The sequence below is a fragment of the Panthera onca genome, chromosome D3, assembly GCF_046562875.1.
Source record: "Panthera onca isolate mPanOnc1 chromosome D3, mPanOnc1 haplotype 2, whole genome shotgun sequence".
Lineage (NCBI taxonomy): Eukaryota > Metazoa > Chordata > Mammalia > Carnivora > Felidae > Panthera > Panthera onca.
The window spans coordinates 80,540,950-80,568,618 of record NC_138350.1 but is presented as its reverse complement, the minus strand read 5'-3'; the positions used below and the strand labels follow the sequence as shown (position 1 = coordinate 80,568,618).

The window sequence follows — 27,669 nt, the reverse complement described above, 5'->3', positions numbered from 1 at the left end:
CAGCTTATTGTAGTTCTTATCACACCATACTATACCATGATTTCTCCATTCTTGTGTCAAATTTCTTTTTATTGTGAAATGTATCAGGCATATAACACAATGGATATACCAATGGGTATATTTAAATGTATATTTTTAAAGATTAATAGTAAATTTAATAAACATCAAATATCCACTACCCAGCTTAAGAAACTATCGTGAATAACTCTGAAGCTTCCTGTTGGCCTAGCTGATCATTCTTTTCCTGCCCTGGATTTAATAGTAGCTTGTATTTTGCATTAATAATTCCTGTATTTTTCTTATAGCTCTACTACACGTATACATCCTTCACAGCATAATGATCAGTTTGCTTACTGTTTAACTTGGTGCAAATGTAATTGACTCTTGCTATTTTTGTTCTACATTATGTTTTATGCTGATAGCTAGGATTAATTCACTTTCCCCAATATGTGGTATTCCATACAAATCTGTACAACTTCCAGAAGATACCACTCCACGATGATCTATATGAAAGGTGCTAACAATGTGAATAGCGCCCCAGAGCTCAGCAAGGTTATGACCCTGATTCTGCTAACTGCCTACAACAGAATTTATTCATTTTAATAAGTCAGCATTTTTCCTACAGGTTTTTTTTCAACATTTTTTCTTGCCATGAGGAACAATATTGCTATGAGCATTATTTTACATGTCTCTCAAACATACAGCTGCTCTAGTGGTGAACTAGGAGTGGGATATCTGATCATAGTCTATACAAATGCATGCAGTAGTAAACTGTTTTCCTCTTGCTAATTTGTCTTCGTGTTAAAGGGTCTCGGTGAAAACCCAAGATGGGTAGAGGTAAAGATTTCCTCCCCTACAAAAGCATAAGATGGACTGGACTGCCATTGCTGGCTTGGAAAATGGAAGAAGGAGGAGGCCAAGAAGCTGGGAAATGTCCCACTGACCGCTAACAAGGAAACACGAACTTGGTTCCACAAAGAGCTCAGTGTTGTGCTCAGTAACCTGAATGTCCCTGAAGTGTATTCTACTTTGGAGCCCCAGAAAGGAGGTGGGTAGTCCTGCCGGCACTCTGACTTTAACCTGGTAAGACTGGGGCAGGCAAGTCAAGTCTACTGACCTACCAAACTGCGAAATAACAAATCCACGTTGCGTGAGCCTCTCAATCTGGGGTCATCTGTCAAGGCAGCAACAGAAAACCAATACGGTAGGTGAACTTTGCTCGTGATAATGTTGTTGGTCCAAATGCTTTAATTTTTTTTTCTAATTTTTTAATGTTTATTTATTTTTGAGAGAGACAGAGACAGAGAGTAAGCAGGGGAGGGGCAGAGAGAGAAGGAGACACGGAATCAGAAGCAGGTTCCAGGCTCTGAGCTGTCAGCCCAGAGCCCGATGCTGGGCTCGAATCCACGAACTGTAAGATCATGACCAGAGCAGAAGTTGGATCCTTAACCGACTGAGCCACCCAGGCATCCTGGTCCAAATGCTTTTAAATAACTGGATCAATGTTCTTTTTAGTTAATCTTTTCTGGTTGTGTTTATCTCTGACTGATGGATGGAAGCTCAATTAAGGCCAAAACAGGTTGAGTAGGATACAGACACTTGATGATCTTCCAAGCTTCATATTATAAAAACTTTTCTCTGGTTCATCCCTATGGTTTCCCAGGGAGGCAGGATGTCGGTACATCCTAGCCCCTTTGGCCTTGTTGTTCGTTCTAGGGTAAGTTACAAAATGGCCAATCCAAGATGATGGTTGATGGTTAGAGGGGTGGATATCCACCTCGAGTTCCATGGGGAAAGAAAAGGAAGCTGACACTTAAGAGAAACAACAAAGCCAGAGATGGGGAGTGAGCCTAAGCCAATGGAGTCCACGGTCCTAGTTATTCCTCAGGTACTTTTCTAAGCTTGATATGGGATAATAAATTACTTTTTTCTTAAGTTAGACAGAAATGTGTTTGTCATTTGCAAAAGAAAAGCAACAGTATTGAATACTTTATTGATTTCTTGCTGATACTGTGATAAATTATTACAAACTGCAAGATCTGAAACACGAATTCACTATGTCACAGTTCCGCTGGTCGGAAGTCCAAGGCAGGTAGGTCTCAGTGGGCTAGAACCAGGGTACCCGTGGGGCTATGCTCCTCTCTGGAGGCTCTAGGGCAGAATCCATTTCCCTGTCTTCTTCAGCTTCTCCATCTACATTCTTTGGCTCGGTCCCCTTTCCTCCATCTTCAAAACCGAAAACATTGCATGTCTCTGCCTTTCCTCCATGGCCCCACCTCCCTCGGACCTCTAATTCCTATTTTAATTTGCTTTCATTAATGACATTGAGCATCTTTTCATATGTTTATTGACCTTTTCTGTTTTCTCCTTTGTGACTTAGCTCTTCAAGTCTTTACCCATTTTTCCATTGGCTTACCATTTTCTTAGATTCTTTCATGAAAGTTTTTTGGTTTTGGATATTTCGCTTTTAATATCTTTTAAATGTGTTACACTATCATCTCCTGGTTTGAGCCTATGTTGTTATAATCTTTACGATGTATTTTAAAGTACATTTTTTTAAGTAGGCTTCACACCTAGTGGAACCCAGTGAGGGGCTTGAACCCACGACCGTGAGATCAAGACCTCAACTTAGATCAAGAGTCGGATGCTTAACCGATTGAACCACCCCGGTGCCCCTAAAGTACATGTTTTAATGTAGCTGATTTTGTCAGTTGTTTGCCTTAATTATTGCTTTTGTGTATTGTTTAAGAAATCTATCCCTTCCTGAGAGTCATAAAATACTCTGCTGTATTTTCTTGAAAAGCTTACAAAATTTGGTTTTCATATTTTGGTATTTAATCGCTCAGTAATCAATTTTGTTTTCTTTTATCTAAGGAAGTTGTCCCAGCACATTATCTTGGGTTGGCATTTCCCTATTGCCCTCTAATGCCAGTTCTATCCCATTTCCATTTTCATATGTGAATATGCTTTTGAGCTCTATTCTGTACCTTTAATCTGTTTGTCTATCCCCGTGTAAACACCACACTGAATTATTAAAACTTTATCATAAGCTACAATATCTGGTACAGCGGTGCTCTGCAACTTGATCTTTTTCTGCAGGAGGGTGATGGGTATTTTTGGCCCTTTGCTTATTCATATAAATCTTTCAATGTACTCGTCAAGTTCCACAGAAAACACTGCTGGAATTTGGATTAGAATCACATTACATCCACAGGACAAGTGAGGGAAAACTGATGACTTTTCAACTCAAGGTCTTTCTATTCATGGTACGAAATCTCTCCATTTCTTTTGGTCATCTCTGATGACTTTCTATAGCATTTTTTAAAATATTTATTTATTTTTGAGAGAGAGAGAAAGAGAGAGAGAGAGAGAAAAGAGAGCACGAGCATGGGAGGGGCAGAGAGAGAGGGAAGCAGGCTCCAGAGACTCTGAGCTGTCAGCACAGAACCTGACACGGGGCTCGAACTCACCGACAGCAATATCATGACCGGAGCCGAAGTCAGATGCTCAACTGACTGAGCCACCCAGGCGCCCCTCTCTAGCATTTCTTAATTTTCATTGTAACAGCCTTACTTATCTCAAATTAATTATTATTACTGAGAACACTATATTTTTTAGTGCAAAATTAACTACATTTCTCATTATTGCTTTTTAGATGCACAAAAATGCAAGTGAGACTTGTCTAATAATGAGTCACCAATTATATGCTGTGTCCAGTATACTATGCCAGGCGTGGTTCCAACCTCTTTACATGCCCAGTAAGTTCTCTCAACAACTCTATGGAGTTGGATCCTGTTCTCATCATCACTTTTCATGTTAGTTCCTGGGTGTTATGCTTGGGACACAGAGGGGCCCTCCGAGGACCTTTGCAGTTTTGAGACCCCATCTGGGCCGGGTTTCAGCTATATGGAACATCAGCTGTATAGAACATTTCCACTTTACTAGAGAGAACTCCCAAGCTAACCCCTGCCCAGAGATTTGAGGCCACTGACCTCTGACCTTGACATCCTGCTTCTGTCCCCTCTGGGGACAGAAGGATCTCAACCTGACCCCTACTCTGCTTTATTTGGAAAGCAAGGAGGTCTAGGTAAAAGTTGGCGAGTCTCCCTAAGTCACCTCCTGGCCCAGTCATAGGGACTGTCAGTGTGGAGACCTTAGAGGACTGCCCGACAGGCCTCCCCTGGCCTGGTACCTGGCCATTTGTTCACTGGTTCGGTTTCATGGGTACCTACATGTGTCAAAACCTATCAACCTGTACATTGTATATATGTAAAGTTTTTTCTGTGTAAATTGTACCTCAATAAAGATTGCAGATTCTTTTAAATTAGAGGTGGAAATGAGATTAAAACTAAAAGATGCAGGCCTTCTAGTCCCGTGGATTAACTTTCGACCAAGTCTTCTTTGGAAAGTATAGCCCCTAAAATGAATGTGACCTAACAGAGAACGTATTCTAGCTTGATGAATCGTTAAGTAAGAACTATAATATGGATGGTTCATATTACAGTAACTGTGAACTGTGAATCCAAAACAGAAGTCAGGAATAACCAATCATTAAAAAAAAAAAAAAGGAAGAGAAAATGGCCATCCACAGCTAGTGGTAGTGTAAATGGTAATGAACAGGGGGTTATAAATCCTTACGGCATTCTGGAGACTAATTTGGAAGAAGTCTCAAGATGTGCCCCACTTTTATCTTGACAGTACTTTTTAGGAACATTTCTTTTAAAATATGAAGGATGTGAGCAAATATTTAGTATGTTCACATAAGAGTACGGTATACAACATAAATCATTTCGGTTATCTAAATTGTCTAAAAGCAGATCCAATAGAAGAAAATAGAGCCTTAGAATAGGACACATGAAATTGATGACATAATTATCTTGAGGAAAGTTTATACCAAGTAAGGGTAGGAACAGCTACCAAAGTATATGATTAACTTGTGCTAACACGTTTCTAAACTTGCATTTGCATACACAGAATAGGGAAGGATATATGTCACTCATCGTGATTTAACAGTGCTGATTTAACAGTGCTGATTATGGGTGACTCCAGTTTTCTTTGGGACTTTTCAACAGCTTCCAAATTGCTACCATAATACAAATTTATTTTTTGAGTCAAAAGAATACTGCAGGGAGGCCCGTTTGTAAGCTAGATGGGCTGGAGACACATGTGAGCACAGGTGATGAACTAGAGGGACTCTGCTCCTGGCAGGTGCTTCCTGCGAAGGTCCCTGCGGGGCAGGGAGAGGCAGGGACGGTGCTTCAGAACGGAGAGGACCACACGGCACAGTCAGAGCTCTGCCTCCAAGCTCAGGCCTGAAGGGTTATGGCAAGAAGATCTGAAGGTGTTGCCTTCGTGAGGGACTGTGTGAGACGTGAGATACGCAGGCGGTCCGTGTGACGTTGGGGGAGAGACACTTCATCTCGGCTGCTTGTCTGAGACTGGCTGGCTGCAGGGTTTCCTCTGTGGTGTTGGTCCCTGGCTGTGTGTGCAGCGGGGCTGGGCCCTGGCATCTCCACGTGGGCCCGGCAGCGAAGGTGGGCAGAGCTTCGAGGTCACTGAAGGACGGGAAAGCGTACGGAGGGCTGGTTTGGGAATCCTTAACACCCACAAACAGCGAGAGCAGACTGAGAGGAGCGGGCCATCCTCCGATAAGCAGATGTGGGCAGAGTCACTGAGGCAGAGGAGCTCCCCGAACCCTCCAGAATAAGCATGGCCTTCTCATCCCCAAATGTCACACACCTGATGCCTCAGTTTTCCCAGTGCCTGGGGAATATTCGGTAAGAACGTTCACACACTTCCCGGGTGCACGCACTTTATTTTGGCATTCAAAGCACCTTACCAATTGGGTCACAAGGAATCTGCGTTAAAGCCAGGTGGGCAGAAGGGAAGAAGTGTGCACACGGGAACCGCCCCTCCTTACGGAGAAGAGAAGCGGCCGCAGAACAAGATGCTGTTGGTGCCGTGGTGCATGATGAAGAAAAGGAAAGGGTGGTCTGCACAAAATCTTGGTTCGATTCTGCAGCACCGGGCATTCCTGACCACGGCCGTGGCCGCGGCCGCCTCTGTGCCCTCCTCATTGACCTCTACGAAGCACTTGTGCGCGACCTTGGACACAGGCACATTCTTCTTTGCTGACATTCCCGAAAAGTCTGCCTTGGCTTCCTCAAACGCATCGGTCATACCTAAACCTCGAAGAAAAGACTCCAAGTCGTAACTCTCTGCCAGCTTCAATCGGGGAAGGAAAACCTGAACTTTTTCCTCAGTCATCTTTTCTGGATTTGTCCAGGCTCTGAACTTCTCGTATGTAAGTGTTTCTTCCACCTGAAATAATGAGGAGTCAAATCTTCAAATGTAAACACAACAGCCTGGTGCCCACGTCCCCACTCAGTTCCCCTCCCCGATGCCATGAGTTCTGGCCCAAGACAATCGACGGACATTTTCCTCTTGTAAACACACCAAGATTTCCCCTCAAATTCTCATCTTTTTCCCTGTTCTATGGATGTAAGAGGAAAACAGCTAAAACAAAAAAAGAAACACTTGAAACAGGGGAGGTGTGTGGGGTTTTTTTAACTATCCGTACTAAACTCACTTCAAATATTTTTCATTTAGAAAGCTCTCATGACCAATCGATTGTACTCGTGCGATGCACACTACTGTGAATGAGAGAGACGGTCGGACAAAAAAGAGACAGAGCTTGGGTCGGAACTCTGACGGGTCAAAGAGGGGGAAACCGGGGACGATCTGAACAGGAAGGGAGACATGGCTTCTGGGGAAGGGGAGCGCAGAAACGGAGAATTCAACAAGACCGTTGCTTCTGGCATTCGTGTTTGTCTTCTTGCCTGCCCTGGGGTTCGTTTCCAAACCTCCAGCCTCATCACTCATTCTGTTTGTCCACGATGAAAAAAGAAACAGAGGAGAAGAGAGCGAGACTGGCTGGCTGCAGGGTTTCCTCTGTGGTGTTGGTCCCTGGCTGTGTGTGCAGCGGGGCTGGGCCCTGGCATCTCCACGTGGGCCTGGCAGCGGAGGTGGGCGGAGCTTGTCCCCCTTCTCTTCACCACCTGGAGCCCAGGTGAGTGCCCCTCTCCAGTGATGGCTGTTTGGACATCAGCTCTGTTTCCCAGACTCTCCTAATTTTCTTCTTACGCGGCCACGACAGATCTCATCCGTGACGGACGCCACGGGAATCAGCAAGTGTTAGAAAGGAAGCCTTTCCCCAGCCCCGGAGAGCTAGATAACACGCTCACGACTGGTCCCGCACCTCCTTACAAATTGACTTTCTCCCATCCTGAACTGTGTTCCTTTTCTCTCATGGGAAGACGTCCCTCTCCTCCCGGCCAAGGGAAATTCTTCGCCGGTCCTTGAGACGCTTGCTACTCAAAGTGCGGCCCTTGACCAGCAGCATCGGAGACATCAGGAATCTTGTTAGAAATGCAAAATCTCAGGCCATACCCCCCCTGAGTCAAAATCTGCATTTTAGCAAGATCCCCAGGAGATTCCTATGCACATCAATGTTTGAGAAACACTGCCCAGATCAATCCTCCTCCTTTTCTAGTACTTTTGTTCAGTAATTATTGGGACCTCCGGGGCGCCTGGGTGGCTCAGTCAGTTGAGCATCCGACTCGTGGTTTCGGCTCAGGTCATGATCCCAGGGCTGTGGTATCGAGCTCCGCTCTGGGCTCTGCGCTAAGCCCAGAGTCTGCTCGAGATTCTCTCTCCCTCTGCCCCTCTCCCCTGCTTGCACTCTCTCTCCCTCTAATAAAAAACATTAATTTAAAAAATTAAAAAAAAATTATGGACACCTCAACCAGCCCCTCCCTTCAGAATAGAGAACAGGGCTCTTCTGGAACTCTCTCTTCTTAGCTTCATCAGAATGTGTCCTCACCAACCATTCCATTCCTAGGTAGATACTCAACAGAAATGCCAACACATGTCCACCCAAGACCTGAGATGATGTTCGGCCACTCCTCATAACCCTACACTGGAAATTCCTCAAAAGCTATCTGGTCGACGGACATAAAGACATGAGCGCCGGCTGCCTGCATGGACCCTCAGGCCCACTGGCAAGGGCTTCCTTACCACGGCGAGATCCGTGTTGTCATCTGGCAGCAGAACGACCAGGCACATCTCCTTCCCCGCGTAGGGCAGCTCCAGGACCTGCATGGGCACCTCGTCCACATAGCTCATTCTAAATTTAGCTTGCTTAAACATCATCTGCACGGTCTTTTTCTCCTAATGAAAATAGGAAACTTAAATCAGACTACTGAAAAAAAGGAGCACAGCTTACCAAAATAAGGGAAATCTAATTTGCAGAACCCCTAGGTACGTATAACAGGATTATGATTTCTGTGCATTATGCTGATAGATGGAAGATCTTCTTTATTACATATTAGTATTGAATACAACACGCTATTGTCCCAGCAGGTCAAATATTACCAGGCGAGAGAGGATAAAATTGGCAAATAGAGAGAGAGAAACATAAAACCCTACGTTATTTTTGGAAGAAGCCGTGTTTTTCTCTTCTGGGAAGATGCATTAGAGGAGCACTCCCAGTGACCTCATAATTAAGAATTATTTATCCAAGTTAAGGGGAGGATTAACTAATATTCAGGTTTGGGGGTTGAAGGATGTGGTTAGAAAAGATGTAGAGGCCACAGAGAGTTATATTTTTATTCTGGAAAGTTGCTCACTTATATAATTGGCTTTATGGCTTTGGTTTTCTTGGAGAGGGACCTTGACAAGAGTTTCAGTGTCCACCTCTTCTAAAGCTCGCATCAAACGTATTCCAGACTTTCAAATCTGTGTGCAATGTGCTATCACCAAGTTGATGCACATCAAGTTTTCAGCTAATTGCTCCTGACAGCCAGACATTATCAGGCTCAAAAGGGAATACGGCCAAAAAAATTTCTTAAGTTAGGCTTTCAGTCTGAAGATCTGATGTCCAGCATGATGGCTGCAGTTAATAATACCGTAGGGAATGCTGGAAATTTGCTAAGAGAGTAGATTTCAGGCGCTCTCATCACAAAAATAATACGGTAACCATGTGAGGAAAGTGTATGTTACTTAGCTTGACTGTGGCACTTCTTTCACTATAATGCGTATATCAAAATCGTCTCACACACCGTAAACATATACGATTTTTCTTTTTAAGAAGGTCCAAAAAAATAACAAAGACAAAATTAGCCTGAACATCTGCTAACACTCTTTTTTTCTTGTGTTCGGAATTATATGGCTCTGACTTATAAGGCAACACACAGGCATAGTTCTCACTGATATTGCAAGAAGGTGTCTATGTAAATAGAGACGGTGATGGTACAATACAAACATAACTCCAAGGGTCAGAAGAAATTTTCTTTCAATCCAAATTAATATGACCCAAGACAGAAGAATCAGTCTGACAAAGGAAGCAAACAAACACAAAACTGTCAATATAAAAATGATTTCAGCTTTTCTCTTTCCCTGTCCAATAAAAGATACAAGGGGGCATGAAATTCATTCAGAAATATAGTATGAACTACATTATTTTTTTCCATTCAATCACAATCTTTCCCAGCGCAGTATTTTAAGTCGTAGTACACCTGAAAATGTATTTCCCTACCTGGTTGGTTTTAAAGGGCATTCCCCTTGTGAGCTTTCTGTCAAACTGCTCGTTCCACTTTCCTTTGAAATAGATGGCATTCACGAGAACCAGCTTCGTCAGTCGGTCAACTGTCCCAGGAGCCAGTATCTCTGAAATCTTACCTGCAAAGAATACGAGAGAACTTGATTGCTATTTGGGGGAGAGGGGAGGGGAATAAACATTGTTTCCCACAATCCTCTTGACATACGAAGCCTGGCTTGGTTGACAGCCAGGCTGGAATCCTGTCTTCCTGGCCACCTGAGGAACAGGGCGATGCATTGCAGTGCTGTGCACATACACAGGGTATTGTTCGTCCTTAAACAACAATCTTGAAGCAGGCAGGTCAACCATCGTTTTACCCTCACATTATAGATAGAGAAATTCAGGCCAGAGCATTTGCCTGACATTTGTGCCAAGGACCCATAGGTGGCAAGTGGCTGAGCTGAGAAAATAACCCAAGAGTCTTGAGTCTAACGGTAAGCTTCCCAGCCATGGCGCCATAATTTTTCAACCATGCCGCTACTAGCATGTAAAGCCAGATAATTCTTTGTGGTGGGGAGTGTCCTGTGCATTGTAGGATGTTAAGCCAGATAGCATTAACCCAACTGTAACAACCCAAGTATCTTCAGCCCTTGGCAGATGGTACCCAGGGGCTGATTCTGAGAATCACTGCTCTACGCCAACCTTCAAATCTCATTTAGGTGGGGAGAAGCTTCCAAAGGATGAAGGAATACAGACCTGAAAATGGGTGGAAGCAGTCTTCCTGAAGGCATGCATGGGGTAAAGGAATTAAGGGGTGCAATACAGGGGCCCAAACTGAGTTATCCAATGAGACCGGGGACAAAGTGAACCCCAATGCCCCCTCTGGCTCTGGTATTTGGGGGAAACATATTGATGGTCAATGTGACGAAGAGGAAGTGAGTGGTGTAGTGAGAGTAGTATATGGAGAACCTTCCAGCTTCCCCTCGTGACCCATTACTGCTGGATCAACTGGAGAGCAAGAGACCACTGCACATACAACGTAGGAAAATGTGAAACACTCTGCCCTTCCGACGGTCATTATTTCATTGGCTTTCAGTGTAATCACGGCTGCCGCCTCACATGCACTGGGCACACACCAGAAAGACTGAGCTCTGTACTCAGAGCTCTGCGGGCTCCGTGGGGACTGCACCTCCAGAGTCTGCAGTAAAGTGGGAAAAGGTCGCGCTCTGAAAGCAAACTCAGCCACAGCCACATCAGCCAGGGAGGGGAGGACTGCAGAAAAAACGAGCTATGCTCACTACCACAGGGAGATCACGTGAAACGTTGCCCTATCTCAGCTGCCACCTACACTGAATGTCACTCTACCCTCAGGGCAAGGCAAGGGTCTCCCCCTCCCCAGAAGGAAGGTTAACGGGGCCCCAAGGAGGAAGCAATTTTCAGAAATTTTCCAGCACAGTCCAGCGGGGAGAAGGTCTGAGATCCTTACACTAGGTTCACGTATTTTTTAGCAATCACCACTTCGTGATCTCATAAACCCAAGAAAACTATCAGAATTGCATTGCTGGCCTGAAAATCTGGCAAACACACACAAGAAGGTCACTGGTTGCGGGGCCCCCAGGGGGAGGGAGAGGCGGGGCAACACCACGGAGGCCACAACCCCGCCAATCTCGGCTCTCTTTCCTGCAAAATGCCAGGTGCACTGCGGTGAAAATCGCTCACCTTCGGTCTTTTCTGTCACCCAGTCGTTTATGTGTCTCCTGCATTCTTCGGTGTCCTCTGCGAAGGACAACTCCTCCAGTTGTGCCTGGTAGAACTTCTCGCAGGACTCCCTAAAGGCCTGCAAACACAGGACACCGCGTTCACCCTGTTCAGCAAAGTGCCCACGAGTGCGAACGCATTTTTTCCTCTTAGCATATTTCCAGCATAAATTCCTGCACGGGCCGTCCTGCATCTTAAGACTCGTTCACGCAGTTGACAAAAATGTGTGGACCACCGGCTCCGCGCCTCACCCTGTGCCAGCTGGCGGACATCAGGGGAAAGACAAGATATCGGACCTGAGGCGGCTCGCAGTCGGCTGGGAGAAACCACATCCACACACAGACGGTTACAAATGCTTCGAGAACACGGATGGCGGTAGGCATGCACAGAACCGCCATGAGAGTCCCAGTCGGACACTCCAGCTCCACACTGACTTCCTGTTTGATCATCTGTCTGTCTGCCAGGCACTCTAACTTTCTTTGGCTCGTTTTCGTATCACCAGCACCAACCACAATGTCTGAAATTTGTGAATGACTGGGAGGCTCCATGGTGGAACCAGATCATCCTGAAATCTTTGGGTCCTCCCGGACTGGAATAGTCTAGATGTCAGGTCTAGATGTCAGGTCTAGATCACCGTGGGGCTGTGGGGGTAGGGAGGTGGGGATTAGGGACAACAGTGCCAAGGGCTGAGCCTTGAAATGTAAGGTAAGGTCAGCTCAGGAAGAGCCTGTACCCAGTACATGAAAACCCAAAGATAACTCACCTCACAAAAACTTGGTTTCAGATATAATGTGCCTGCAATTGGCTCCCATCCTCCGCCCATCTCCTGTTCTCAAATATTTTAGCTTCTACAGAAGAAAGAAAACGTAGAGAGAAAGAGAAGCCAAGCAACTGAGGAAAGGGGAAGGCGGCTCCCTGTGTCCCCAGTATTCCCCAACGACAATACTCAAAGATCAGGCCAACATTCAACAATGAACACCAACTAGGAGATTCCTGGGATCATCAGTGCTTGTCCTAGAAGACCCAGAATTCTCTCCAATGATACTCAAGTCCAGAGCAGGCAACTTCCGTGGGGTAGCACCCAACAGCAGCCAGGGCAGGGAGGTATTTGAGTCTCACAGAAGAATCCGTGGAACTGCCAGCCAGTAAGATGGCCAGGTTTGCCTAGATCACTTCATTAATCTGCGGTAGCATCAATCTGCATGGTGCGCGGCATAATTTTTTGGACCTCACTTACCGCATTATGGCAGGCTTTTACTGGACTAAGGAACTTGGGAATTATATGCTTCAGAAAATAGGCACTACACGGATTTAAAAACCTGTTTTATGAACCAATTTTCATTTGAGAAAGACTACTCTGTCAGGAATGTGGAAGAACCCGGCAGGACTTGGAGAGTTCCATAGGGAAGAATTAAAATAATGGTGCAGAAGATACAGTGAGAGTCTGCACCCAGGCAGTGGTGGTGGTGATTCAGAAGAGGGGACAAATGTAAGAGGCCTTGAGAGACCAGGGGACAGCCTAACAACCAGAGGTGAGACTGGGGATAGCTGTGTAGGCACACAAGACAGTGTGGTCACTGAAGAGAGGAGTCAATGGGGAGAAGCAGGTCTGGATGCAGGAGGATGGACATACTGAGTTTGACATCCGGAAGGAATCTATCAAGAACAACTTTAAAATGGACATAGTTCAGAGGCAAACATAAAATTCAAAATTACAATTACAGAAGTACAATTCTGAGCACATTTATAAGGCAAGAGAATTATACTTTATCTCTGTTCTTTCATAGTTTCTATTTTATTTTCAATTTCTTTAACATCGATGTGCAAGTACCACTTACTGGAAAGAAGTCACACGTCTTCTCTCCAAACAGTCTGTTGGCAGTTTTGAGCACGTACTGAGTGCCAGATTTGTTCACCTCCGTGAGAAGTGCCTGGAAACTTTGGTGAACATCTCCACTTCCGTTCAAACAAAGAGCCTGGTAAGAGAAAACAAGGGCACAAACTTGTAACACTGCCGCCATCTTGGTCCCCCAAAGAGCAATCTCCACACAAACGCCTGCACTGAAAATCACAAAGGATCCTACCTTGAAAGGAGTTTGATTTAATCTCACACAGTCCTTTTTCACCTGGGCACTACTGACTTTTGGGGCCAGATACTTGGTTGCTGTTCTGTGTAAGGTATTTTGCAGCATTTCTGGCCTCTACCCACTAGATGTCAGTAGCACCTCTCATTTAGGACAACCAAACTGCCCAGACAGTGGTGAAGATCCGCTGGAAGGCAAAATCGGCCCTAGGTGTGACCCACTGCCCTGGTAGATTTCTCCACTTAGAAACGTGGGTGTGATGGGGACCTGGGGGGCTCAGTCAGTTAACCCTCCGACTTTGGCTCCGGTCATGATCTCAAGGTTCGTGAATTCGAACCCCACGTTGGACTCTATGCTGACAGCCCAGAGCCTGGAGCCTGCTTCGGATTCTGTGTCTCCCTCTCTCTCTGCACCTCCCCTGCTCACGCTCTGTCTCTCTCTCTCAAAAATAAACAAACATTAAAGAAGAAATTTTTTTAATAAAAAAAAATAAATAAGAAAGGCAGGTATGATAACTCAGGAGGGAATCAGAACAGAACAAATAGATAGCTGGAATGAATCCAGCACGACCCAGGGAATACAAGAATGAGCAGAAATCAACAGAAAATACTTCATCAGCAACTGCACAGAAGTTCTCCAGACCAGACTGTGACTTCCAAGTCAAGTCGTTCCTCTGTCTCCCAAGGGCCCGGGTCCAAAGCCCCCCTCCTCCAGTGAGCACTTCCAGAGGGCGCCCGCGCACCCCTGCTATTAATGGGAAAGCGGTGTGCATTGGCAATGTTCTGGGACACTCACAAGGTTGTCGAAGAAACGTAAGGTACAAAGAGGTTAAAGACTATTCCCCTCAAGTGTTTGCCACTACTTGGTTTGCAGCGCAGATCCCACAGAACCCAGTTCAGACCAATCAGATTCTATATTCCCTCTAAAAACTTCCGGAGGCAGACGTCCATGTTTGTGTTACATGTTTGTGTTACTTTCATCTTGCACTTGTGCACACACAATCATACACTTTTAGAAAGAACCCATGTAACAGAAAGTTGATTCACACGGCTACAATTCAATCTGATACAGAACATTAGAAAAAATTTAAAATATAACAAAGTTGAAATCCTCGGACTTCTTGTGGGACAGAATTGTAGCTTATCCTACTTATCAAAGTTTGCTGTAACATATTGATGCCTCTATCCAGTGCAAATGACATAATGACTTGATTTCTCCTGTAAACGCTAAGGGTAGACGGTGGGTCTTAAAAATAATTCCTATTTCTGCCCATGTCTGCTCTCTTTCCCTCACCACGGTGCCCCTCGCCACCGACCAGCCACACTGGTGGTGATCCGCTGTGGTGAGGTATGAAGAAAGCATCAGGAAGCAAAGAAGCAGCCCACCGCTCTTCCTCTGCGACAGGCAGGCATACCTGGGACATCTGGGTGGCAGTGTTTCCTTTGGCCCCCATGAAGACCATGGCCAGGGCAGACGAGATGCTCAGCGGGGAGCAGAACACATTTCGTGAGCTGTCCTCTTTACCCAACATTTTTAATAAGTTGATGGCAAAACTGCCATTGGCTTCACAGAGATCATCCATCAGGAAAGGTCTGCACCAAAAAAAAGCACAACAGGGAGGCACATCAGCCAAGCCCACTGTTAGGTCATCTAGTCACGAGTGCCCGTCAGAGGCCACTGGGTGTGGTCAGCAGAATATCCACGCCCCCACAGCCATCCACATGGAATCTCCCAGCCCTTCGGCATCTTCCATGGCATTAGGGACCTTGCAGATGTGATGGACTGAGCCAAGGATCGTGAGATGGGGGGATTTCCTGCATTATCCAGGGGGGCTCAGTGTAACTACAGGGCCTTTACAAGAGGAAGGCAGGAGGTGAGAGCCAGAGAAGGAGATGACACAACAGAAGCAAAGGCCAGAAAGGACACGAGGCCACGGAGCATGGAATGCAGGCAGCCTGTAGGAGCTGCAAGAGGCCAGGAAACAATTCTTCCCTAGAGCCTCCAGGAAAACATGAAGCTCTGCGGACCTATATTGATGTAATTTCTTATGCCTGTCTGTCTGTCTGTTTAGAGCGTGAAAGCACAAGCCAGGAGGGGCACAGAGAGGGAGAGAGACTCCCGAGTAGGCTCCACGCTGTCAGCAAAGAGCCCAACGCGGGCCCATCTCACCAACCCGTGAGATCATGACCTGAGCCGAAATCAGGACTCAGACACTTAACCGACTGAGTCACCCAGGCGCCCCTCTGTAGGCCTATTATGGACTTGTGACCTCTAGAGCTGTAAAATAATAAATTTTACTGTGTTCAGGCAGTAAATTTAGGGTAAGGCGTTACAGTATTAATAAGAAACTAATACCCTGGTTTATTCACAAAGCAGCCAATCGCAGGGCTGAAGGATGAATGCCACCCTCAGCAACAGGACCACTGCAGGGGCTCAGAGTCCCTTCGGGACCTGACGACTCCCTCCCTTCGTGTCACAAAGGCCAATGCATCTCAGTGCCAGGTTCTCAGGTTTTACGGGAATCTCTTAATCCCCACAACAATACATGAGGTCACCACAGTTGACCCACCCTAGAGACAGGGAGCCTGGGCGAGGACCATGAGCCTCTTCCAGATCCCACAGACGGTCATCAAGGAATCTGGGTCGGAACCTGCGATCTCAACCCAGAGCCTGAATTCATCATTACACAAACCCCTCACTGCTTGCAAGTTCTCCCTCAGTTTGGTCTCTCTATATAATCTATAAACAGTGTTCTGTTATAAATAAGTCTTGGTAGGAGCCTGGGGGGCTCAGTCAGTGAAGCCTTTGACTCTGGATTTCGGCTCAGGTCACGATCTCACAGTTTGTGAGTTCAAGCCCCGTGCAGGGCTTTGCGCTGACAGCATGGAGCCCTACTGGGATTCTCTCCCTCTCTCGCTGCCTCTCCCTCTCTCTCTCTCTCTCCATCAGAATACATTTTAAAAAATAAAAATAAATAAATCTTTGTAAATAAATACATTTCTGTCACCATGTTGTGTGAAATCAACTGGATGGATTTCTTTCTATTTTTTTTTTAACGTTTATTTATTTTTGAGAGACAGAGAGAGACAGAGTGTGAGCAGGGGAGGGGCAGAGAGAAAGACACAGAATCTGAAGAGGCTCCAGGCTCTGAGCCGTCAGCACAGAGCCTGATGCGGGGCTCGAACCCACAAACTGTGAGATCATGACCTGATCCGAAGTCGGATGCTTAACCAACTGAGCCACCCAGGTGCCCCCCTTTTTTTAAAATTTTTTTTAACGTTTATTTATTTTTGAGACAGAGAGAGACAGAGTGTGAGCAGGGGAGGGGCAGAGAGAGAAAGAGAGAGAGAGAAAGACACAGATCAACTGGATGGATTTCAACACATTTTAAAGGTGGGTTTAGGATGATCTGACCTAAAATAGGGAGACAGAAAACTGGGAAGACAGAAAATTCACTTTGAATCAGGAAGACTCCAAAAGACACACTATTTTCCATGGACCATATCTGGTTTGAAATTGGGGGGAGTGGCAAGCACCCAGCAACAGAGCCAATAAGCAGGGAAACAAAATATGAATGTAAATCTCAAGTCATTGGGTGAACACTCTGAGTCAGAGGCACCAAATCTGAGTCCAACCTGACCAAGCCAGCCTTGACCTTCATCTCAGCTTATTCCTTCCTGCCTTCCTGACCTCTCTCCCTTTCCTTAGAGCATTTACTTTAAACAATGTGTCACTGTAAATTGTTTCCCTGCTCTGTTGAGATAAAAATACAGTAAAACCTTGGATTGGGAGGAACTTGTTCTGCGAGTGTTCTGCAAGATGAGCAAACATTTCCAGTACATTTCAACTCGATAAATGAGTGATGTCTTGCAATTCGAGTAGTACGTGACGCTGAATGTCACATGATCACACTGAGCCAATGGTTCCCCTCTCTCTCTCTCTCTCTCTGCGGGATTGTGGGTGATCATCTCCCATGCTCAGGCAACGGCATTTGGCAGAAATCAGTGATTTTTCAGAACGTTGGGAGGTGCCCACAACAGGCACTAGTATATTTTTTGTCACTTCAAAGCACCCATGGACAGTCCTTTGCTTTTCCATACAAGCTTTAGGAATGCTTTCCTTCATTCTAGGTCAGGCTGCCTGCAGATACAGACCCGTTCCTCTGCTGCCTTATTGCCAGTTACGTTAAATACAGTATATGGCAAGAGTTTATTGAAAGTCATCCTACGCAATAACCCTCCTTTCTCTTGCTTTCCTCACACCAGCCATGTAGGTTTTCAAAGGTAAGTGCAGGTTAATTTGTTCATTTTTCTTTCTATTTTCTATTCTCTTTATGGTTTAATATTATATTACAGCATTATAATAATTTTTATATGAATATTTTTGGGTTGTGCAATGAATCATCTGACTTTCCGTTATTTCTCCTGAGGAAATTCACTTTGATATACAAATGCTTTGGATTACATGCATGTTTCCAGAATGAATTATGCTCACAAACCAAGGTTTTATTGTATTTTTTAAAAGCCTCTTTCCTGTTTTAAACCCAAGACAGTCAGTCTTTCTCAATCCCTAGAAGGCATTCCTTTAAAAATGGAATTATCAAGGGGCTCCTGGGTGGCTCAGTTGGTTAAGTGTCCGACTTCAGTTCAGATCATAATCTCACAGTTCATGAGTTCGAGCCCCATGTCAGGCACTGTGCTGACTGCTCAGAACCTGGAGCCTGCTTTGGATTCTGTGTCTCCCTCTTTGTCTGCCCTTCCCCTGTTCATTCTCTCTTCTCTCTCTCTCTCTCAAAAATAAATAAATATTTAACAAATGGAATTAGCAGGGTGCCTGGGTAGCTCAGTTGGTTAGGCATCCAACTCTTGATTTCAGCTCAGGTCATGATCTGACAATTTCGTGAGTTCCAACCCTGCATGAGGCTCTGTGCTGACAGTGCAGAGCCTGCTTGGGATTCCCTCTCTCTCTCTCTCTCTCTCTCAAAATAATTAAATAAATTAAAAAAAAAAGAAAGACATTTTTAAAACATCAACCAAGAGAATACAATAATAACACAGCTTGCACGGCAGTATGCTATACTTAACGGGTCATTAGAGGACAGAAGTGAAAGCTTCCTTCCTCTGGAAGCCTCTCCAGACCCTTCAGCTGCACAGTTTGAACCCCAGGGCTGCAGACTTGGGGAAACCGACGTGTCTGCAGCAGGCGAGTCCCACAACAGATCAGGGCCCAGCCTCCCTGCAGGCCACTCCCGGCCCCACATTCCCTCACCTCAAATATGAGGACTTTTCAGAAAATAAACAGCTAGAAGCCAAAGGGATAGGCGACCTTCACAGCACTGGGCCGCCAAAGAAGGTGGCACTGAAGAGCCCAAAGGAGGAGAGCCTTTGGTAAACAGGAATGTGGATGTGATCCTACCTGAGCATAAGTGTAGGCTGGTGAGTGTGCGTGTGTGTGCGTGCGTGTGTGTGGTCCGGCCTGAACAGGCAAAGGAGTGAACTGGGATATCACAGCAATCCCAACTTTATGTTTTAACTGCACTTAATGGCAAATGCCTGCTTCTGGTTTCTTCCACCTTTCCTCTTCCTTCACTTGCACGCCATCAGGTGCTGGTCACTAGCAGAGTATTCACCATCAGTGTCTGCCCCACGGCAATGACTCACTGGGTGCACACTCACCGCAAAAGCACCTCCGGGGCGGGTCCCAGGTCACAGCGGTGAAGAGGCAGGAGCTGGAACAGGAGAACCGAATGATTCTTTCCCCCCGCTGGCTCTCGGTGCCCCAACCTCAGGTGTCTATTAAGCCTTTGAGAGGGCTGGACTTCAACCAAAGTGGAACCTGCCCAATAAACATGAAAAGGACTGAATTTCAATACAACATGCAACGACACCTCTGGGTACCAGTGCCACCACGGAGTTCAGTGTTGTGTCACAAAAACACAACAATGTGGAAAGATTTCCAGGCTGTAACATAAGTCGGCATTAAGCTAGTTTTTCTTTGATGAACAGGGTCAGGGCAATTAAAGACTGTCCTCAAGGCTCACAGTAAGAGTAGCAGATTGGGCAGCAAGTACGAGGCGTCGCTCTCCCCCCCCCCCACCGCCCGGAGGGACCCTGAATGCCTGTGATCCCCTCGCTCCCTCCACCTCCCCACAGACACGTCCAAAAGTGGATTGAGCCAAACAGCATTTATGCAGAACTTTCCTTATGTGGTTTAGAGAGGAGAACGAGCAGTAGATGCCATAATTCCTGACTGGGAGCTCCCACCCTAGACACACACACACACACACACACACACACACACACACACACAGAAACGTGTGGTCTCAAGCCAACTGTGTGCTCTGAAACCGGATATTTTACAAAGTGCTAAGGAAGCCCACGGAGAAGTGGAATGAATTCTCTTTAGAAGCTCAGGAGAAGGCGCGGAGTAGCTGGCTCTAAGGGGCTGGGCAGGGGTCTCTGTGAGGCCGTGACAGGGGAGGTGACTGCTGAGGCCGCAGCCGGGGGTGGGGCTGGCTGGGGGAAAGACGGCAGCAGGTGCACGGTTCGTGCACGTGGGGCCCAGGGAGGGGGGTCTTGGGTGACAGGCAAGGTGTGCTGAGACAAGAAGTTTGCACTGGAAAAGCCAGGTATGGTATTTAAACGAATGTCGTACAGGCGTGCCCTGGGTTTTAGGAAACTGCAGTGGCCCGCCGCTGAGCCTGGGGAAGCCGCCCACCCACCCCGGCCACAGACCAGTCGCTGCCAACCACCGAGGAAACGCGAGCCCCAGAGAGCGGAAGGTGGCATTGCCGGGCTGGGTGACTCATCATACGAGGGACAGGGAGCAGGAAGGGTCAGGGCCTACGCCCAGGCTGGTTAGAAACAAGAGCACAGGCCCCATGTGGAGTTGCTTATGCTCAGCCCCAGATCCAGAGACTTAACCTAATTACATTCTGGCTCTCCCAGAATCGGAATCTTAAACCAGTCAGTCGGGAGCTGCCTGACCAGCTCCAGCGAGGTCATCGACCTGACAGACCCCTGCCATCCCCTAGGGGAAAGGGGCTTTTGCGATATGTCTTCCCCGTGTAACTTCCTCGTTCCCAATCCCTTCTGCTTATAAATCTTTGCTTTTGCACAGCTCCTCAGAGCTCCTTTCCGCCTGCTAGATTGGATGCTGCCCCATCCAAATTAATCTTGCTCAAATACACTTTTTTTTTTTAGAAAATGCTTATTTACTTATTTTGAGAGAGAGAGAGAGAGAGAGAGAGGGTGCACGCACATAATGGAGCAGGGGAGGGGCAGAGAGAGAGGGAGAGAGAATCCCAAGCATGTCCCACAATGTCAGCGTAGAGCCGGACACGGGGCTTGAACACACGACACGAGATCACGACTTGAACCGAAATCAAGAGTGGGACCTTCAACCGTCTGAGCCACCCAGGCACCCCTAAACGTAACTTTTTAATACGTCTCAGTTTATCTTTTAACAGACTTGCAGCTAATTTACGCTTAGGGTGAACCACGAACCATCGGAAATTTGTATGAGGAGCCAGATGGAATGAAAAAGGCGATCCATCCCGAGTCGGATGTGTGGAACGCACCATACTGAAGACGGGCACACGTCCCAGAGCGAGAGATTGGAGCCATCAGCGCTCAGACCGCCCAAGATTCTAGGCGAATGGGAAGAAATTACTTAGAACATACAGAGAAGGCATAGGAGAAGAAACTCACCCAGTTTTTAAGAATTGCCAGCGTTTGCAGGTAGAAAAAGGAGTCAGACAGGAGGACGACAACAGTCAGGGATGCCCTGGGAGACCTGGGAGGGTGTGACTGGGGGGCCCAGGGAAACAGGACAGGAAGGCAGCACAGGGGGAGGGAGGCAAGGAGTGGGAACGGCAGCTGGGGAGCACCTGGGAAGTGGGGAGTCCATTAAATTAAGTACTGTGGCTGCAGATGAGGTGGAAACAGGCAAGGAAGCATTTTCTCAAGTTGAGGAAAAGCAGCCAAAGAACAGATGAAAGATGTGAAAGGGGGCGCCTGGGTGGTTCAGTTGGCTGAGCCTCAGACTTCAGCTCAGGTCATGATCTCACAGGTCCCTGGGTTCCAGACTCGCAGTTGGGCTCTGTGCTGACAGCTGGGGTCCTGGAGCCTACTGGAACTGTGTCTCCCCCTGTCTCCTCTGCCTCTCTCTCTCTCTCAAAAATAAATAAACATTTAAAAATTTTTTAATAGAAAAAGAAAGATGTGGAAGAAAGAAAGACAAAGAATATGGAAGAAAAACAGATAACAAGAAAGACAAAGACTACGGCAGAAAACCAGAAAACAAGAAGGAAGGAGGGAAGCCCGGCAGGAGCGAGGAGGCAGAGAGGAGGCGGGAGGGACCGCGGAGCCCGCAGGCATTCCCCCGGGAGGTGGCGCTGACCCAGCACCTCCCCGGAGCTGGCCCCAGGCTCCATGAAACTCCAGGCCCGGCTGCCCCGGGCGCCCGGGTGTCCCTGCTGCACCCCTGCGGCGGTTCCCACGCACCCTCGCAGGGGCTCCCGCCCCGCCTTCTCCCGCAACAGCACCCCAGGCTTGGGGCACCGGCCTCCCCCTCCTGCTGGCAAATCGCGGCGCGGTGGCGTCAGCCGGCCCGGAGTCACTCCCACCCCGGGGACCCCCTCCTACCCCGGGCGCGTCTGCGCGCCGCGCTCCCGCGCTGGTGCCACCGCCCGCCTCGCCGACGCTCACCTTAGCGCCCCACGCGGCGACCCCGCGGCCGTCCGGTGCGATCGGGCCGCGCCGGCAGCGCCCCCTCCCCCGTCCTCTCCTCCCCCTTCTCCTGCCCGCCCGCCTCCCTCCCTCCCCGCCCGGGTCCCGCGCCGCCGCGCTCCAGTCGGGGGACCCCCGCCGGGGGGGGCGGGGGGGGGGACCGGGGCCCCGCGCGCGCCTCCCAGCCCCGGTACCTGGGCCGTTCCTGCTCCTGCTGCGGCTGCTCCTCTGGCCGGCTGCGCGCTTCCCGGCCGCTGAGATCTCGGGCGAGGCTTCCGGCGGGTGACTCAGAGCCGACCCGGATTGCAGGGCTCCGCGTGTTGTCCGCGGGAGGAGCCCCAGCCTCCCCCGCGGTCCTCGGGCCCGGGCCGGAGCGCACTTGGCCTCGCGGGGGAGGCTGGCGCCGAGGCTGGTGAAGGTGTTTGCAGAACGCGTCCTCGATTGAGGCTCGGTTCGTTCTCCTGGGTTGGTTGGCGCAGTATTCGTGGTGTGTGTGTGTGTGTGTGTGTGTGTGTGTGTGTGTGTGTTCGCGCGCGCGCCCAAGAGCAGTTTCAAATTTGGGACGTCGCCTTGGAAATTGACTAAAAGCAAGACCAGAGGTTAAAGGTTCTTAAAGCCGGTGGTTTCCAAACCTTTTCGGTAGGACACCCATCAAGAGAGTTTTTGAGCGTGCGTCTCTGCTATCCATATGAAGTCATATGTGCCAATGTGCTAAATAGTAACATAAACGCTATAGAACATAAAAATTTCAAAAACTAAAAAAAGAAATTTTAGAATCTGAAGCAGGCTCTAGGCTCTGAGCTGTCAGCACAGAGTCCCAGGGATTGTGAGATCATGACCTGAGCTGAAACCCAGTGCTTAACCTACTAAGCACCCCAAGTTTAGTTTATTTCTAAATTGGGGTTGATAGCTGTCATAAGGAAATGCTTCTCAGGAAATGGGTTGATTAAAATAGATCAGGTCATCATTGTTTGTATTGACTAAACCTTGACACTTGGTTTTCATTCACATACTAACTGTGCAGATTCCTGGTTGAAGTCTAAATGTTAAAAATCTGTTTATCCTCTTGAAAATCGTTTGCTTTTGCAAACCAAAATTTTGCAACATTATACTTTCAATATGTGAACAGGTAGAAGCCCATCAAATCTTTTCTTTTGGGAAGATTTTTACGAAGTTCACAAATTATATTTGCAAGTTTTTTTAAGTGCCCATATTTGAAAGTTTTAACATTATTTTAGTAATAAAATCAGGTATCAATGGAAAAACATCCCAATAGATGTTCTCAAAATGATCACTCAAAAGCAGTTGATTTCACATTCATAGATAAAACATGCCTTTACCTAAAGGCAGCTGTCAATCAGCAGTGTTTTTTAAAAAAAATACTTCCTAGATGTTTTACTAGTAACAGCCACTTATCACAGAAAAAGTCAGCACATTTGGAACACTAGACTTTTTTTAAAAAATGCAAATAATTAATTAACCTCACACCAATGCCGTGTGTTGTGGAGAGCCCTGAAGTTTAAATAAGAGGTGAATCCAAAGGCCCAATTGGTCAGAAAGTCTGTAAATGCAGAGAAAAATCCAGGTAGGTAAGTAGGTGAGCTCCGTGGGGAGCAGTACCTGTCTGCTCTGATATCTTTTATAAATATTTACAAAACTGAGATTTTACTGTGGTAGGGTCCCCTCCCTAAGGAAAGAAATCTCAAGGCCGCTTGAAAACACCCCTCACGACCTTGTAACATGAGACCACTTAATCAGACCGCCCCCCCCACTCCCATGGGGGACTCCCGTGGGGGACTCCCGTGGGGGACTCAGTTCTTTGGGTATGAAACCAACTGAGCCTGGGTGCCCGCAGGAATATGCCAGCAGGAATATGCCTGCAGGAATAAAGTCGCTTCCTGGAAAGAAAAGCCTCGGGGTCACGACCCTCGACCCTCCCTCCGTGCAGAATCCTGCTACATTGTCAGTGAGGATTGTAACACATTCACAATGAGTCATCACAAAAGGTCAATACGTTTGACAAAAAGTATTTGATTTCCACGTCAAAAAGATGCCATAAAACTAAAAGGTGAATAAGAGGATAAGAAAATATTTTAAAAACTCTTTAAATGTCACTTAAATAGCTCAAGAGAAAAGCTGATTTTAAAAAAAAAGACAACAGACCCTAGTAGAAATCATGTGCCAAGGACATCAGCAAATTTGTGGCAAAGAAAAACAGTGGCTCTTTTATACCTGGAACTAATGTAACATAGTTTGCCAACTACACTCAAATTAAATTAAAAAGGAAATAAAAAGAAAGCAATGGCTAATCATACAAAAAAGGGCTAACCTCGAAGAAAATAATAAATAATTTTTGAGTTCATACTATGTGCTAGACCCTATACTAGAGCTTTTCTCGCAAGACTTCATTTAATCTGGACAACTCTGGGAGGTCAGTGCCATGAACGTCTGAGCAAAGCATCGAGCCTTAGCTCTTTAAGTTTCTGGTCCCTGAAGTCACACGGCTCCAAGCAACCAAGGTTTCCACCTGGTTTCCAGGTCTGTGTGACTCTGGAGTTCACTGTTTCAATCAACTGCTACATGATGGCCTTCCAAAAAGAAAGAAGTAGGGGAGAGCAGATGAAGGTTGCCTTTTTAAAACATAAAAATTTGCAAGTATAATAACCATACACTTCCAATGCTGGTAAGATAAGATGGGCGTGACTTTTTATTTAAAAAAAAGTTTATTTATTATGAGAGGGAGAGAGAGAGAGAGAAGGAGCACGTGTGAGGGAGAGGCCAAGAGAGACGGAGAGAGAGAATCCCAAGCAGGCTCCCCATGGTCAGCACAGAGCCCGAAGCAGGGCTCGATCTCACGAACCGTGAGATCATGACCTGAGCCAAAATCAAGAGTCAGATGGGTAACCAACTGAGCCACCCAGGCATCCCATATGTGCATGACTTCTTAGTCTCCATCAGCAATGCTGTGAATTGGATACCAGTTACTGATTTAGAATTTAGAATTGAATTTTTAAAAAAGAAAGAAAAGAAAAGAAGGATGGGTGAAATAAGAAAGAAGAAATTGCCATGAAAACATTTATACCTTCTGAATCAAAACTGGCATTTCAAGGAATTTCACTGAAAGTAAAACTCACAGATATGGAGTAGAATATTGTGCAGAATGATGACCACTTCATCTTTGACTTTTCACGCACAGAAAACCTCCAAATGCCCAACAGAGAACAGATTAGATTCTATCACATCCATGGTAGGATACTACCGTATCTTGTAGAAAAAAACAGTATTGCCACGGGAGTGATATTAAGTGTAAATTAGGAATACGGTTACATGTGAGCATAATTCTATAGACAGACTAGAAAGAAAGAAATTCTGTACATCACCTGTTTCTGGGCAATGGGGAAATTTTATGTTATTTATGTTTATCTTAGGGTTTCTTAATTTTTTTTACGGATTAATGTGCATACACTTAGCTGAAAAAGCACAGTGCTGAAGGAGATATTTGTAAAGACAATAAGTTCCTAGCCACCCCTCCCAACTCCCCAGAAGCAGTCACTCTCAAGTTGTTTGTTCTTTCTCCTGGTATCTGCCTCCATAATTCCAAATAATATGGATATATGACCATTTTTATCTAACAATTTTAGATATCTGTTGCCTTCCTAATTTAGGGGGTGAGGATTCAATCCTCTTACACCACTCACACTATCTCACTTTCCCTGTTTACTTTATCACAACTAAATAGTATTCATCGCTAAGTTAAACAGTGTCCTATGAATGCATTCCTTTTTCGTATAACACCATTTTTCCTTATTTTCATATTGCCTTCTTCCCCATTTCTTTAGTTTTCTAGGTTTTCTAGTTTTCTAGTTTTCTACGGCAAATGTGCCCCTCCTAAATGTTCTACAGATCAGGCAAAACTTGTGGATGTTTTCTCACATGCTCACTCCCATTTGGGAAACTCATGAACTCCAGTTTTCCTCTCCTGGTCTGCTACCCTGCTGGTGAGGAAGTTGTTCCTTAAAGTTTGTGGGATTTTCATTGGCAAGGTGTAATTTCAGAAGCAGGGAACAACTTTCCCTACCTTTATACCTAATTTAACGGGCGACATATTTTTTGTCGATGGAGTAAAAAAAATTTTTTTCTCAAACATTAAGGCATACTACCTACACAGGAAATAAATAATTTTTTCTTAATGTTTAAGGATTGATTACATAATCTGTCAGATTTTTTTAAAACACCTTTAAAAATAAACTTACAAAGTTTCACAAACACACTTTTTAAAAATATTTATTTATTTTGAGAAAGAGACAGAGAGCAGGGAGGGGCACAGAGAGAGGGAAAGAGAGAATCCCAAGCAGCCTCCATACTCAGCATGGAGCCCCATGAGGAGTCAATCTTATGACTTCGAGATCAGGACCTGAGCCAATATCAAGAGTTGGACACTTAACCTACTGAGCCACCCAGCACCCCACAAACACACTTTTACAAACATTTGAACTTCCGTAAATCTAATCAATCAGGACTTACAAATCTAGCGAACTAGACTTTTCCAAGATTCAAACATGTTTAAAAAACACACAAAATGGGGGCGCCTGCGTGGCTCAGTCGGTTACGCGACCGACTCTGGCTCAGGTCATGATCTCACGGTTTGTGAGTTCGAGCCCTGCGTCGGGCTCACTGCTGTTAACACAGAGCCTGCTTCGGATTCTCTGGCCACCCCTCTCTCTACACCCCCCCCTCCAACTCTCACCTGCTCTCTCTCTCAAAAATAAACATTTAAAAAATTAAGTAAATTTTAAAAAATACACAAAATAGTACAGTGATTGCAAAACTTATCCTACTAATCTCGTGGTCACTCATCTGAAGTTTCTAGTATCATCCTTTTTTCCTTGTTGTTTGTTTGAAAAACATTGTGTTCAATAGTCTCTGATTGTCAGTCTCTGAGAGTGTTATGATGGTCTCCCTTTATGATGTTTAAGGACTTTCAATTTACTAGAACACAGACACAAAGGCTTTGTTTTGCTGCTACTTATCCATCTCACATGATGGATAGAGGCACAATGTTTCATAGACATATGATAAAATGTCATATATATTACAAATTCCTGTCTTTGAAGCTATGGCTTTTTTTTTTTTTTAATCCTATAATACTGAACCAGGATTTTATATCAGAAAACACATTTTCTTATACTAATGTACAGAGCTGTTCATGACAGCTCTAGTCTTTCATTTTATTAGATGAATATAAGAAAGAAACCTGGAGTATATAATCACTCTCTAAAATGAAAATAACAGCTAATAGACTGTCCACAAACAGTTGTGTGAACGGCTTTTGACGACATTGGAAAAACACGGCCAATTTTATGAAGATTTAGTGTGACTAAGAACATCTTCTTATAACTTACAATACATATTATATCAATTAGAAATTTGTTCTGCTTCATAAAAATGTTAAAAGCAGGGATGTTAGCATGACGACACTTTTACACATGATAATTATTCT

At 45.9% G+C, this 27,669-nt stretch overlaps 1 protein-coding gene across 4 annotated transcripts; it reads right to left on the bottom strand.

Moving 5' to 3' along the window:
• SERPINB8 (serpin family B member 8) lies at nt 1-22,680 on the bottom strand. Of its 4 annotated transcripts, none has more exons than XM_060614046.3 (8): nt 22,364-22,680; nt 19,116-19,168; nt 14,855-15,032; nt 13,195-13,332; nt 11,318-11,435; nt 9,596-9,738; nt 8,077-8,229; nt 1-6,321 (listed from the first exon to the last, which is right to left on the bottom strand). In XM_060614046.3, exons 3-8 carry the CDS (start codon nt 15,020-15,022, stop codon nt 5,917-5,919), a joined length of 1,125 nt encoding a protein of 374 aa, XP_060470029.1. In that variant the 5' UTR covers nt 15,023-15,032; nt 19,116-19,168; nt 22,364-22,680; the 3' UTR covers nt 1-5,916. The 4 variants fall into 4 exon arrangements, with proteins under 4 accessions (XP_060470029.1, XP_060470028.1, XP_060470031.1 ...); XM_060614045.3 differs by having other exon boundaries at nt 19,116-19,275; nt 22,364-22,678; XM_060614048.3 differs by lacking the exon at nt 19,116-19,168 and having other exon boundaries at nt 22,364-22,678.
• Between the last annotated feature and the right edge of the window lie 4,989 nt (nt 22,681-27,669).

Excerpts from the sequence above, each read along its gene's own strand:
- SERPINB8 (XM_060614046.3), bottom strand. The coding sequence starts at position 15,022 with ATGGATGATCTCTGTGAAGCCAATGGCAGTTTTGCCATCAACTTATTA. Across the intron at positions 11,436-13,194 it reads AGACGTGTGACTTCTTTCCA|GCCTTTAGGGAGTCCTGCGA; the intron begins GTAAGTGGTACT and ends CTGTGTTTGCAG. Across the intron at positions 8,230-9,595 it reads TGCCCTTTAAAACCAACCAG|GAGAAAAAGACCGTGCAGAT; the intron begins GTAGGGAAATAC and ends TATTTTCATTAG.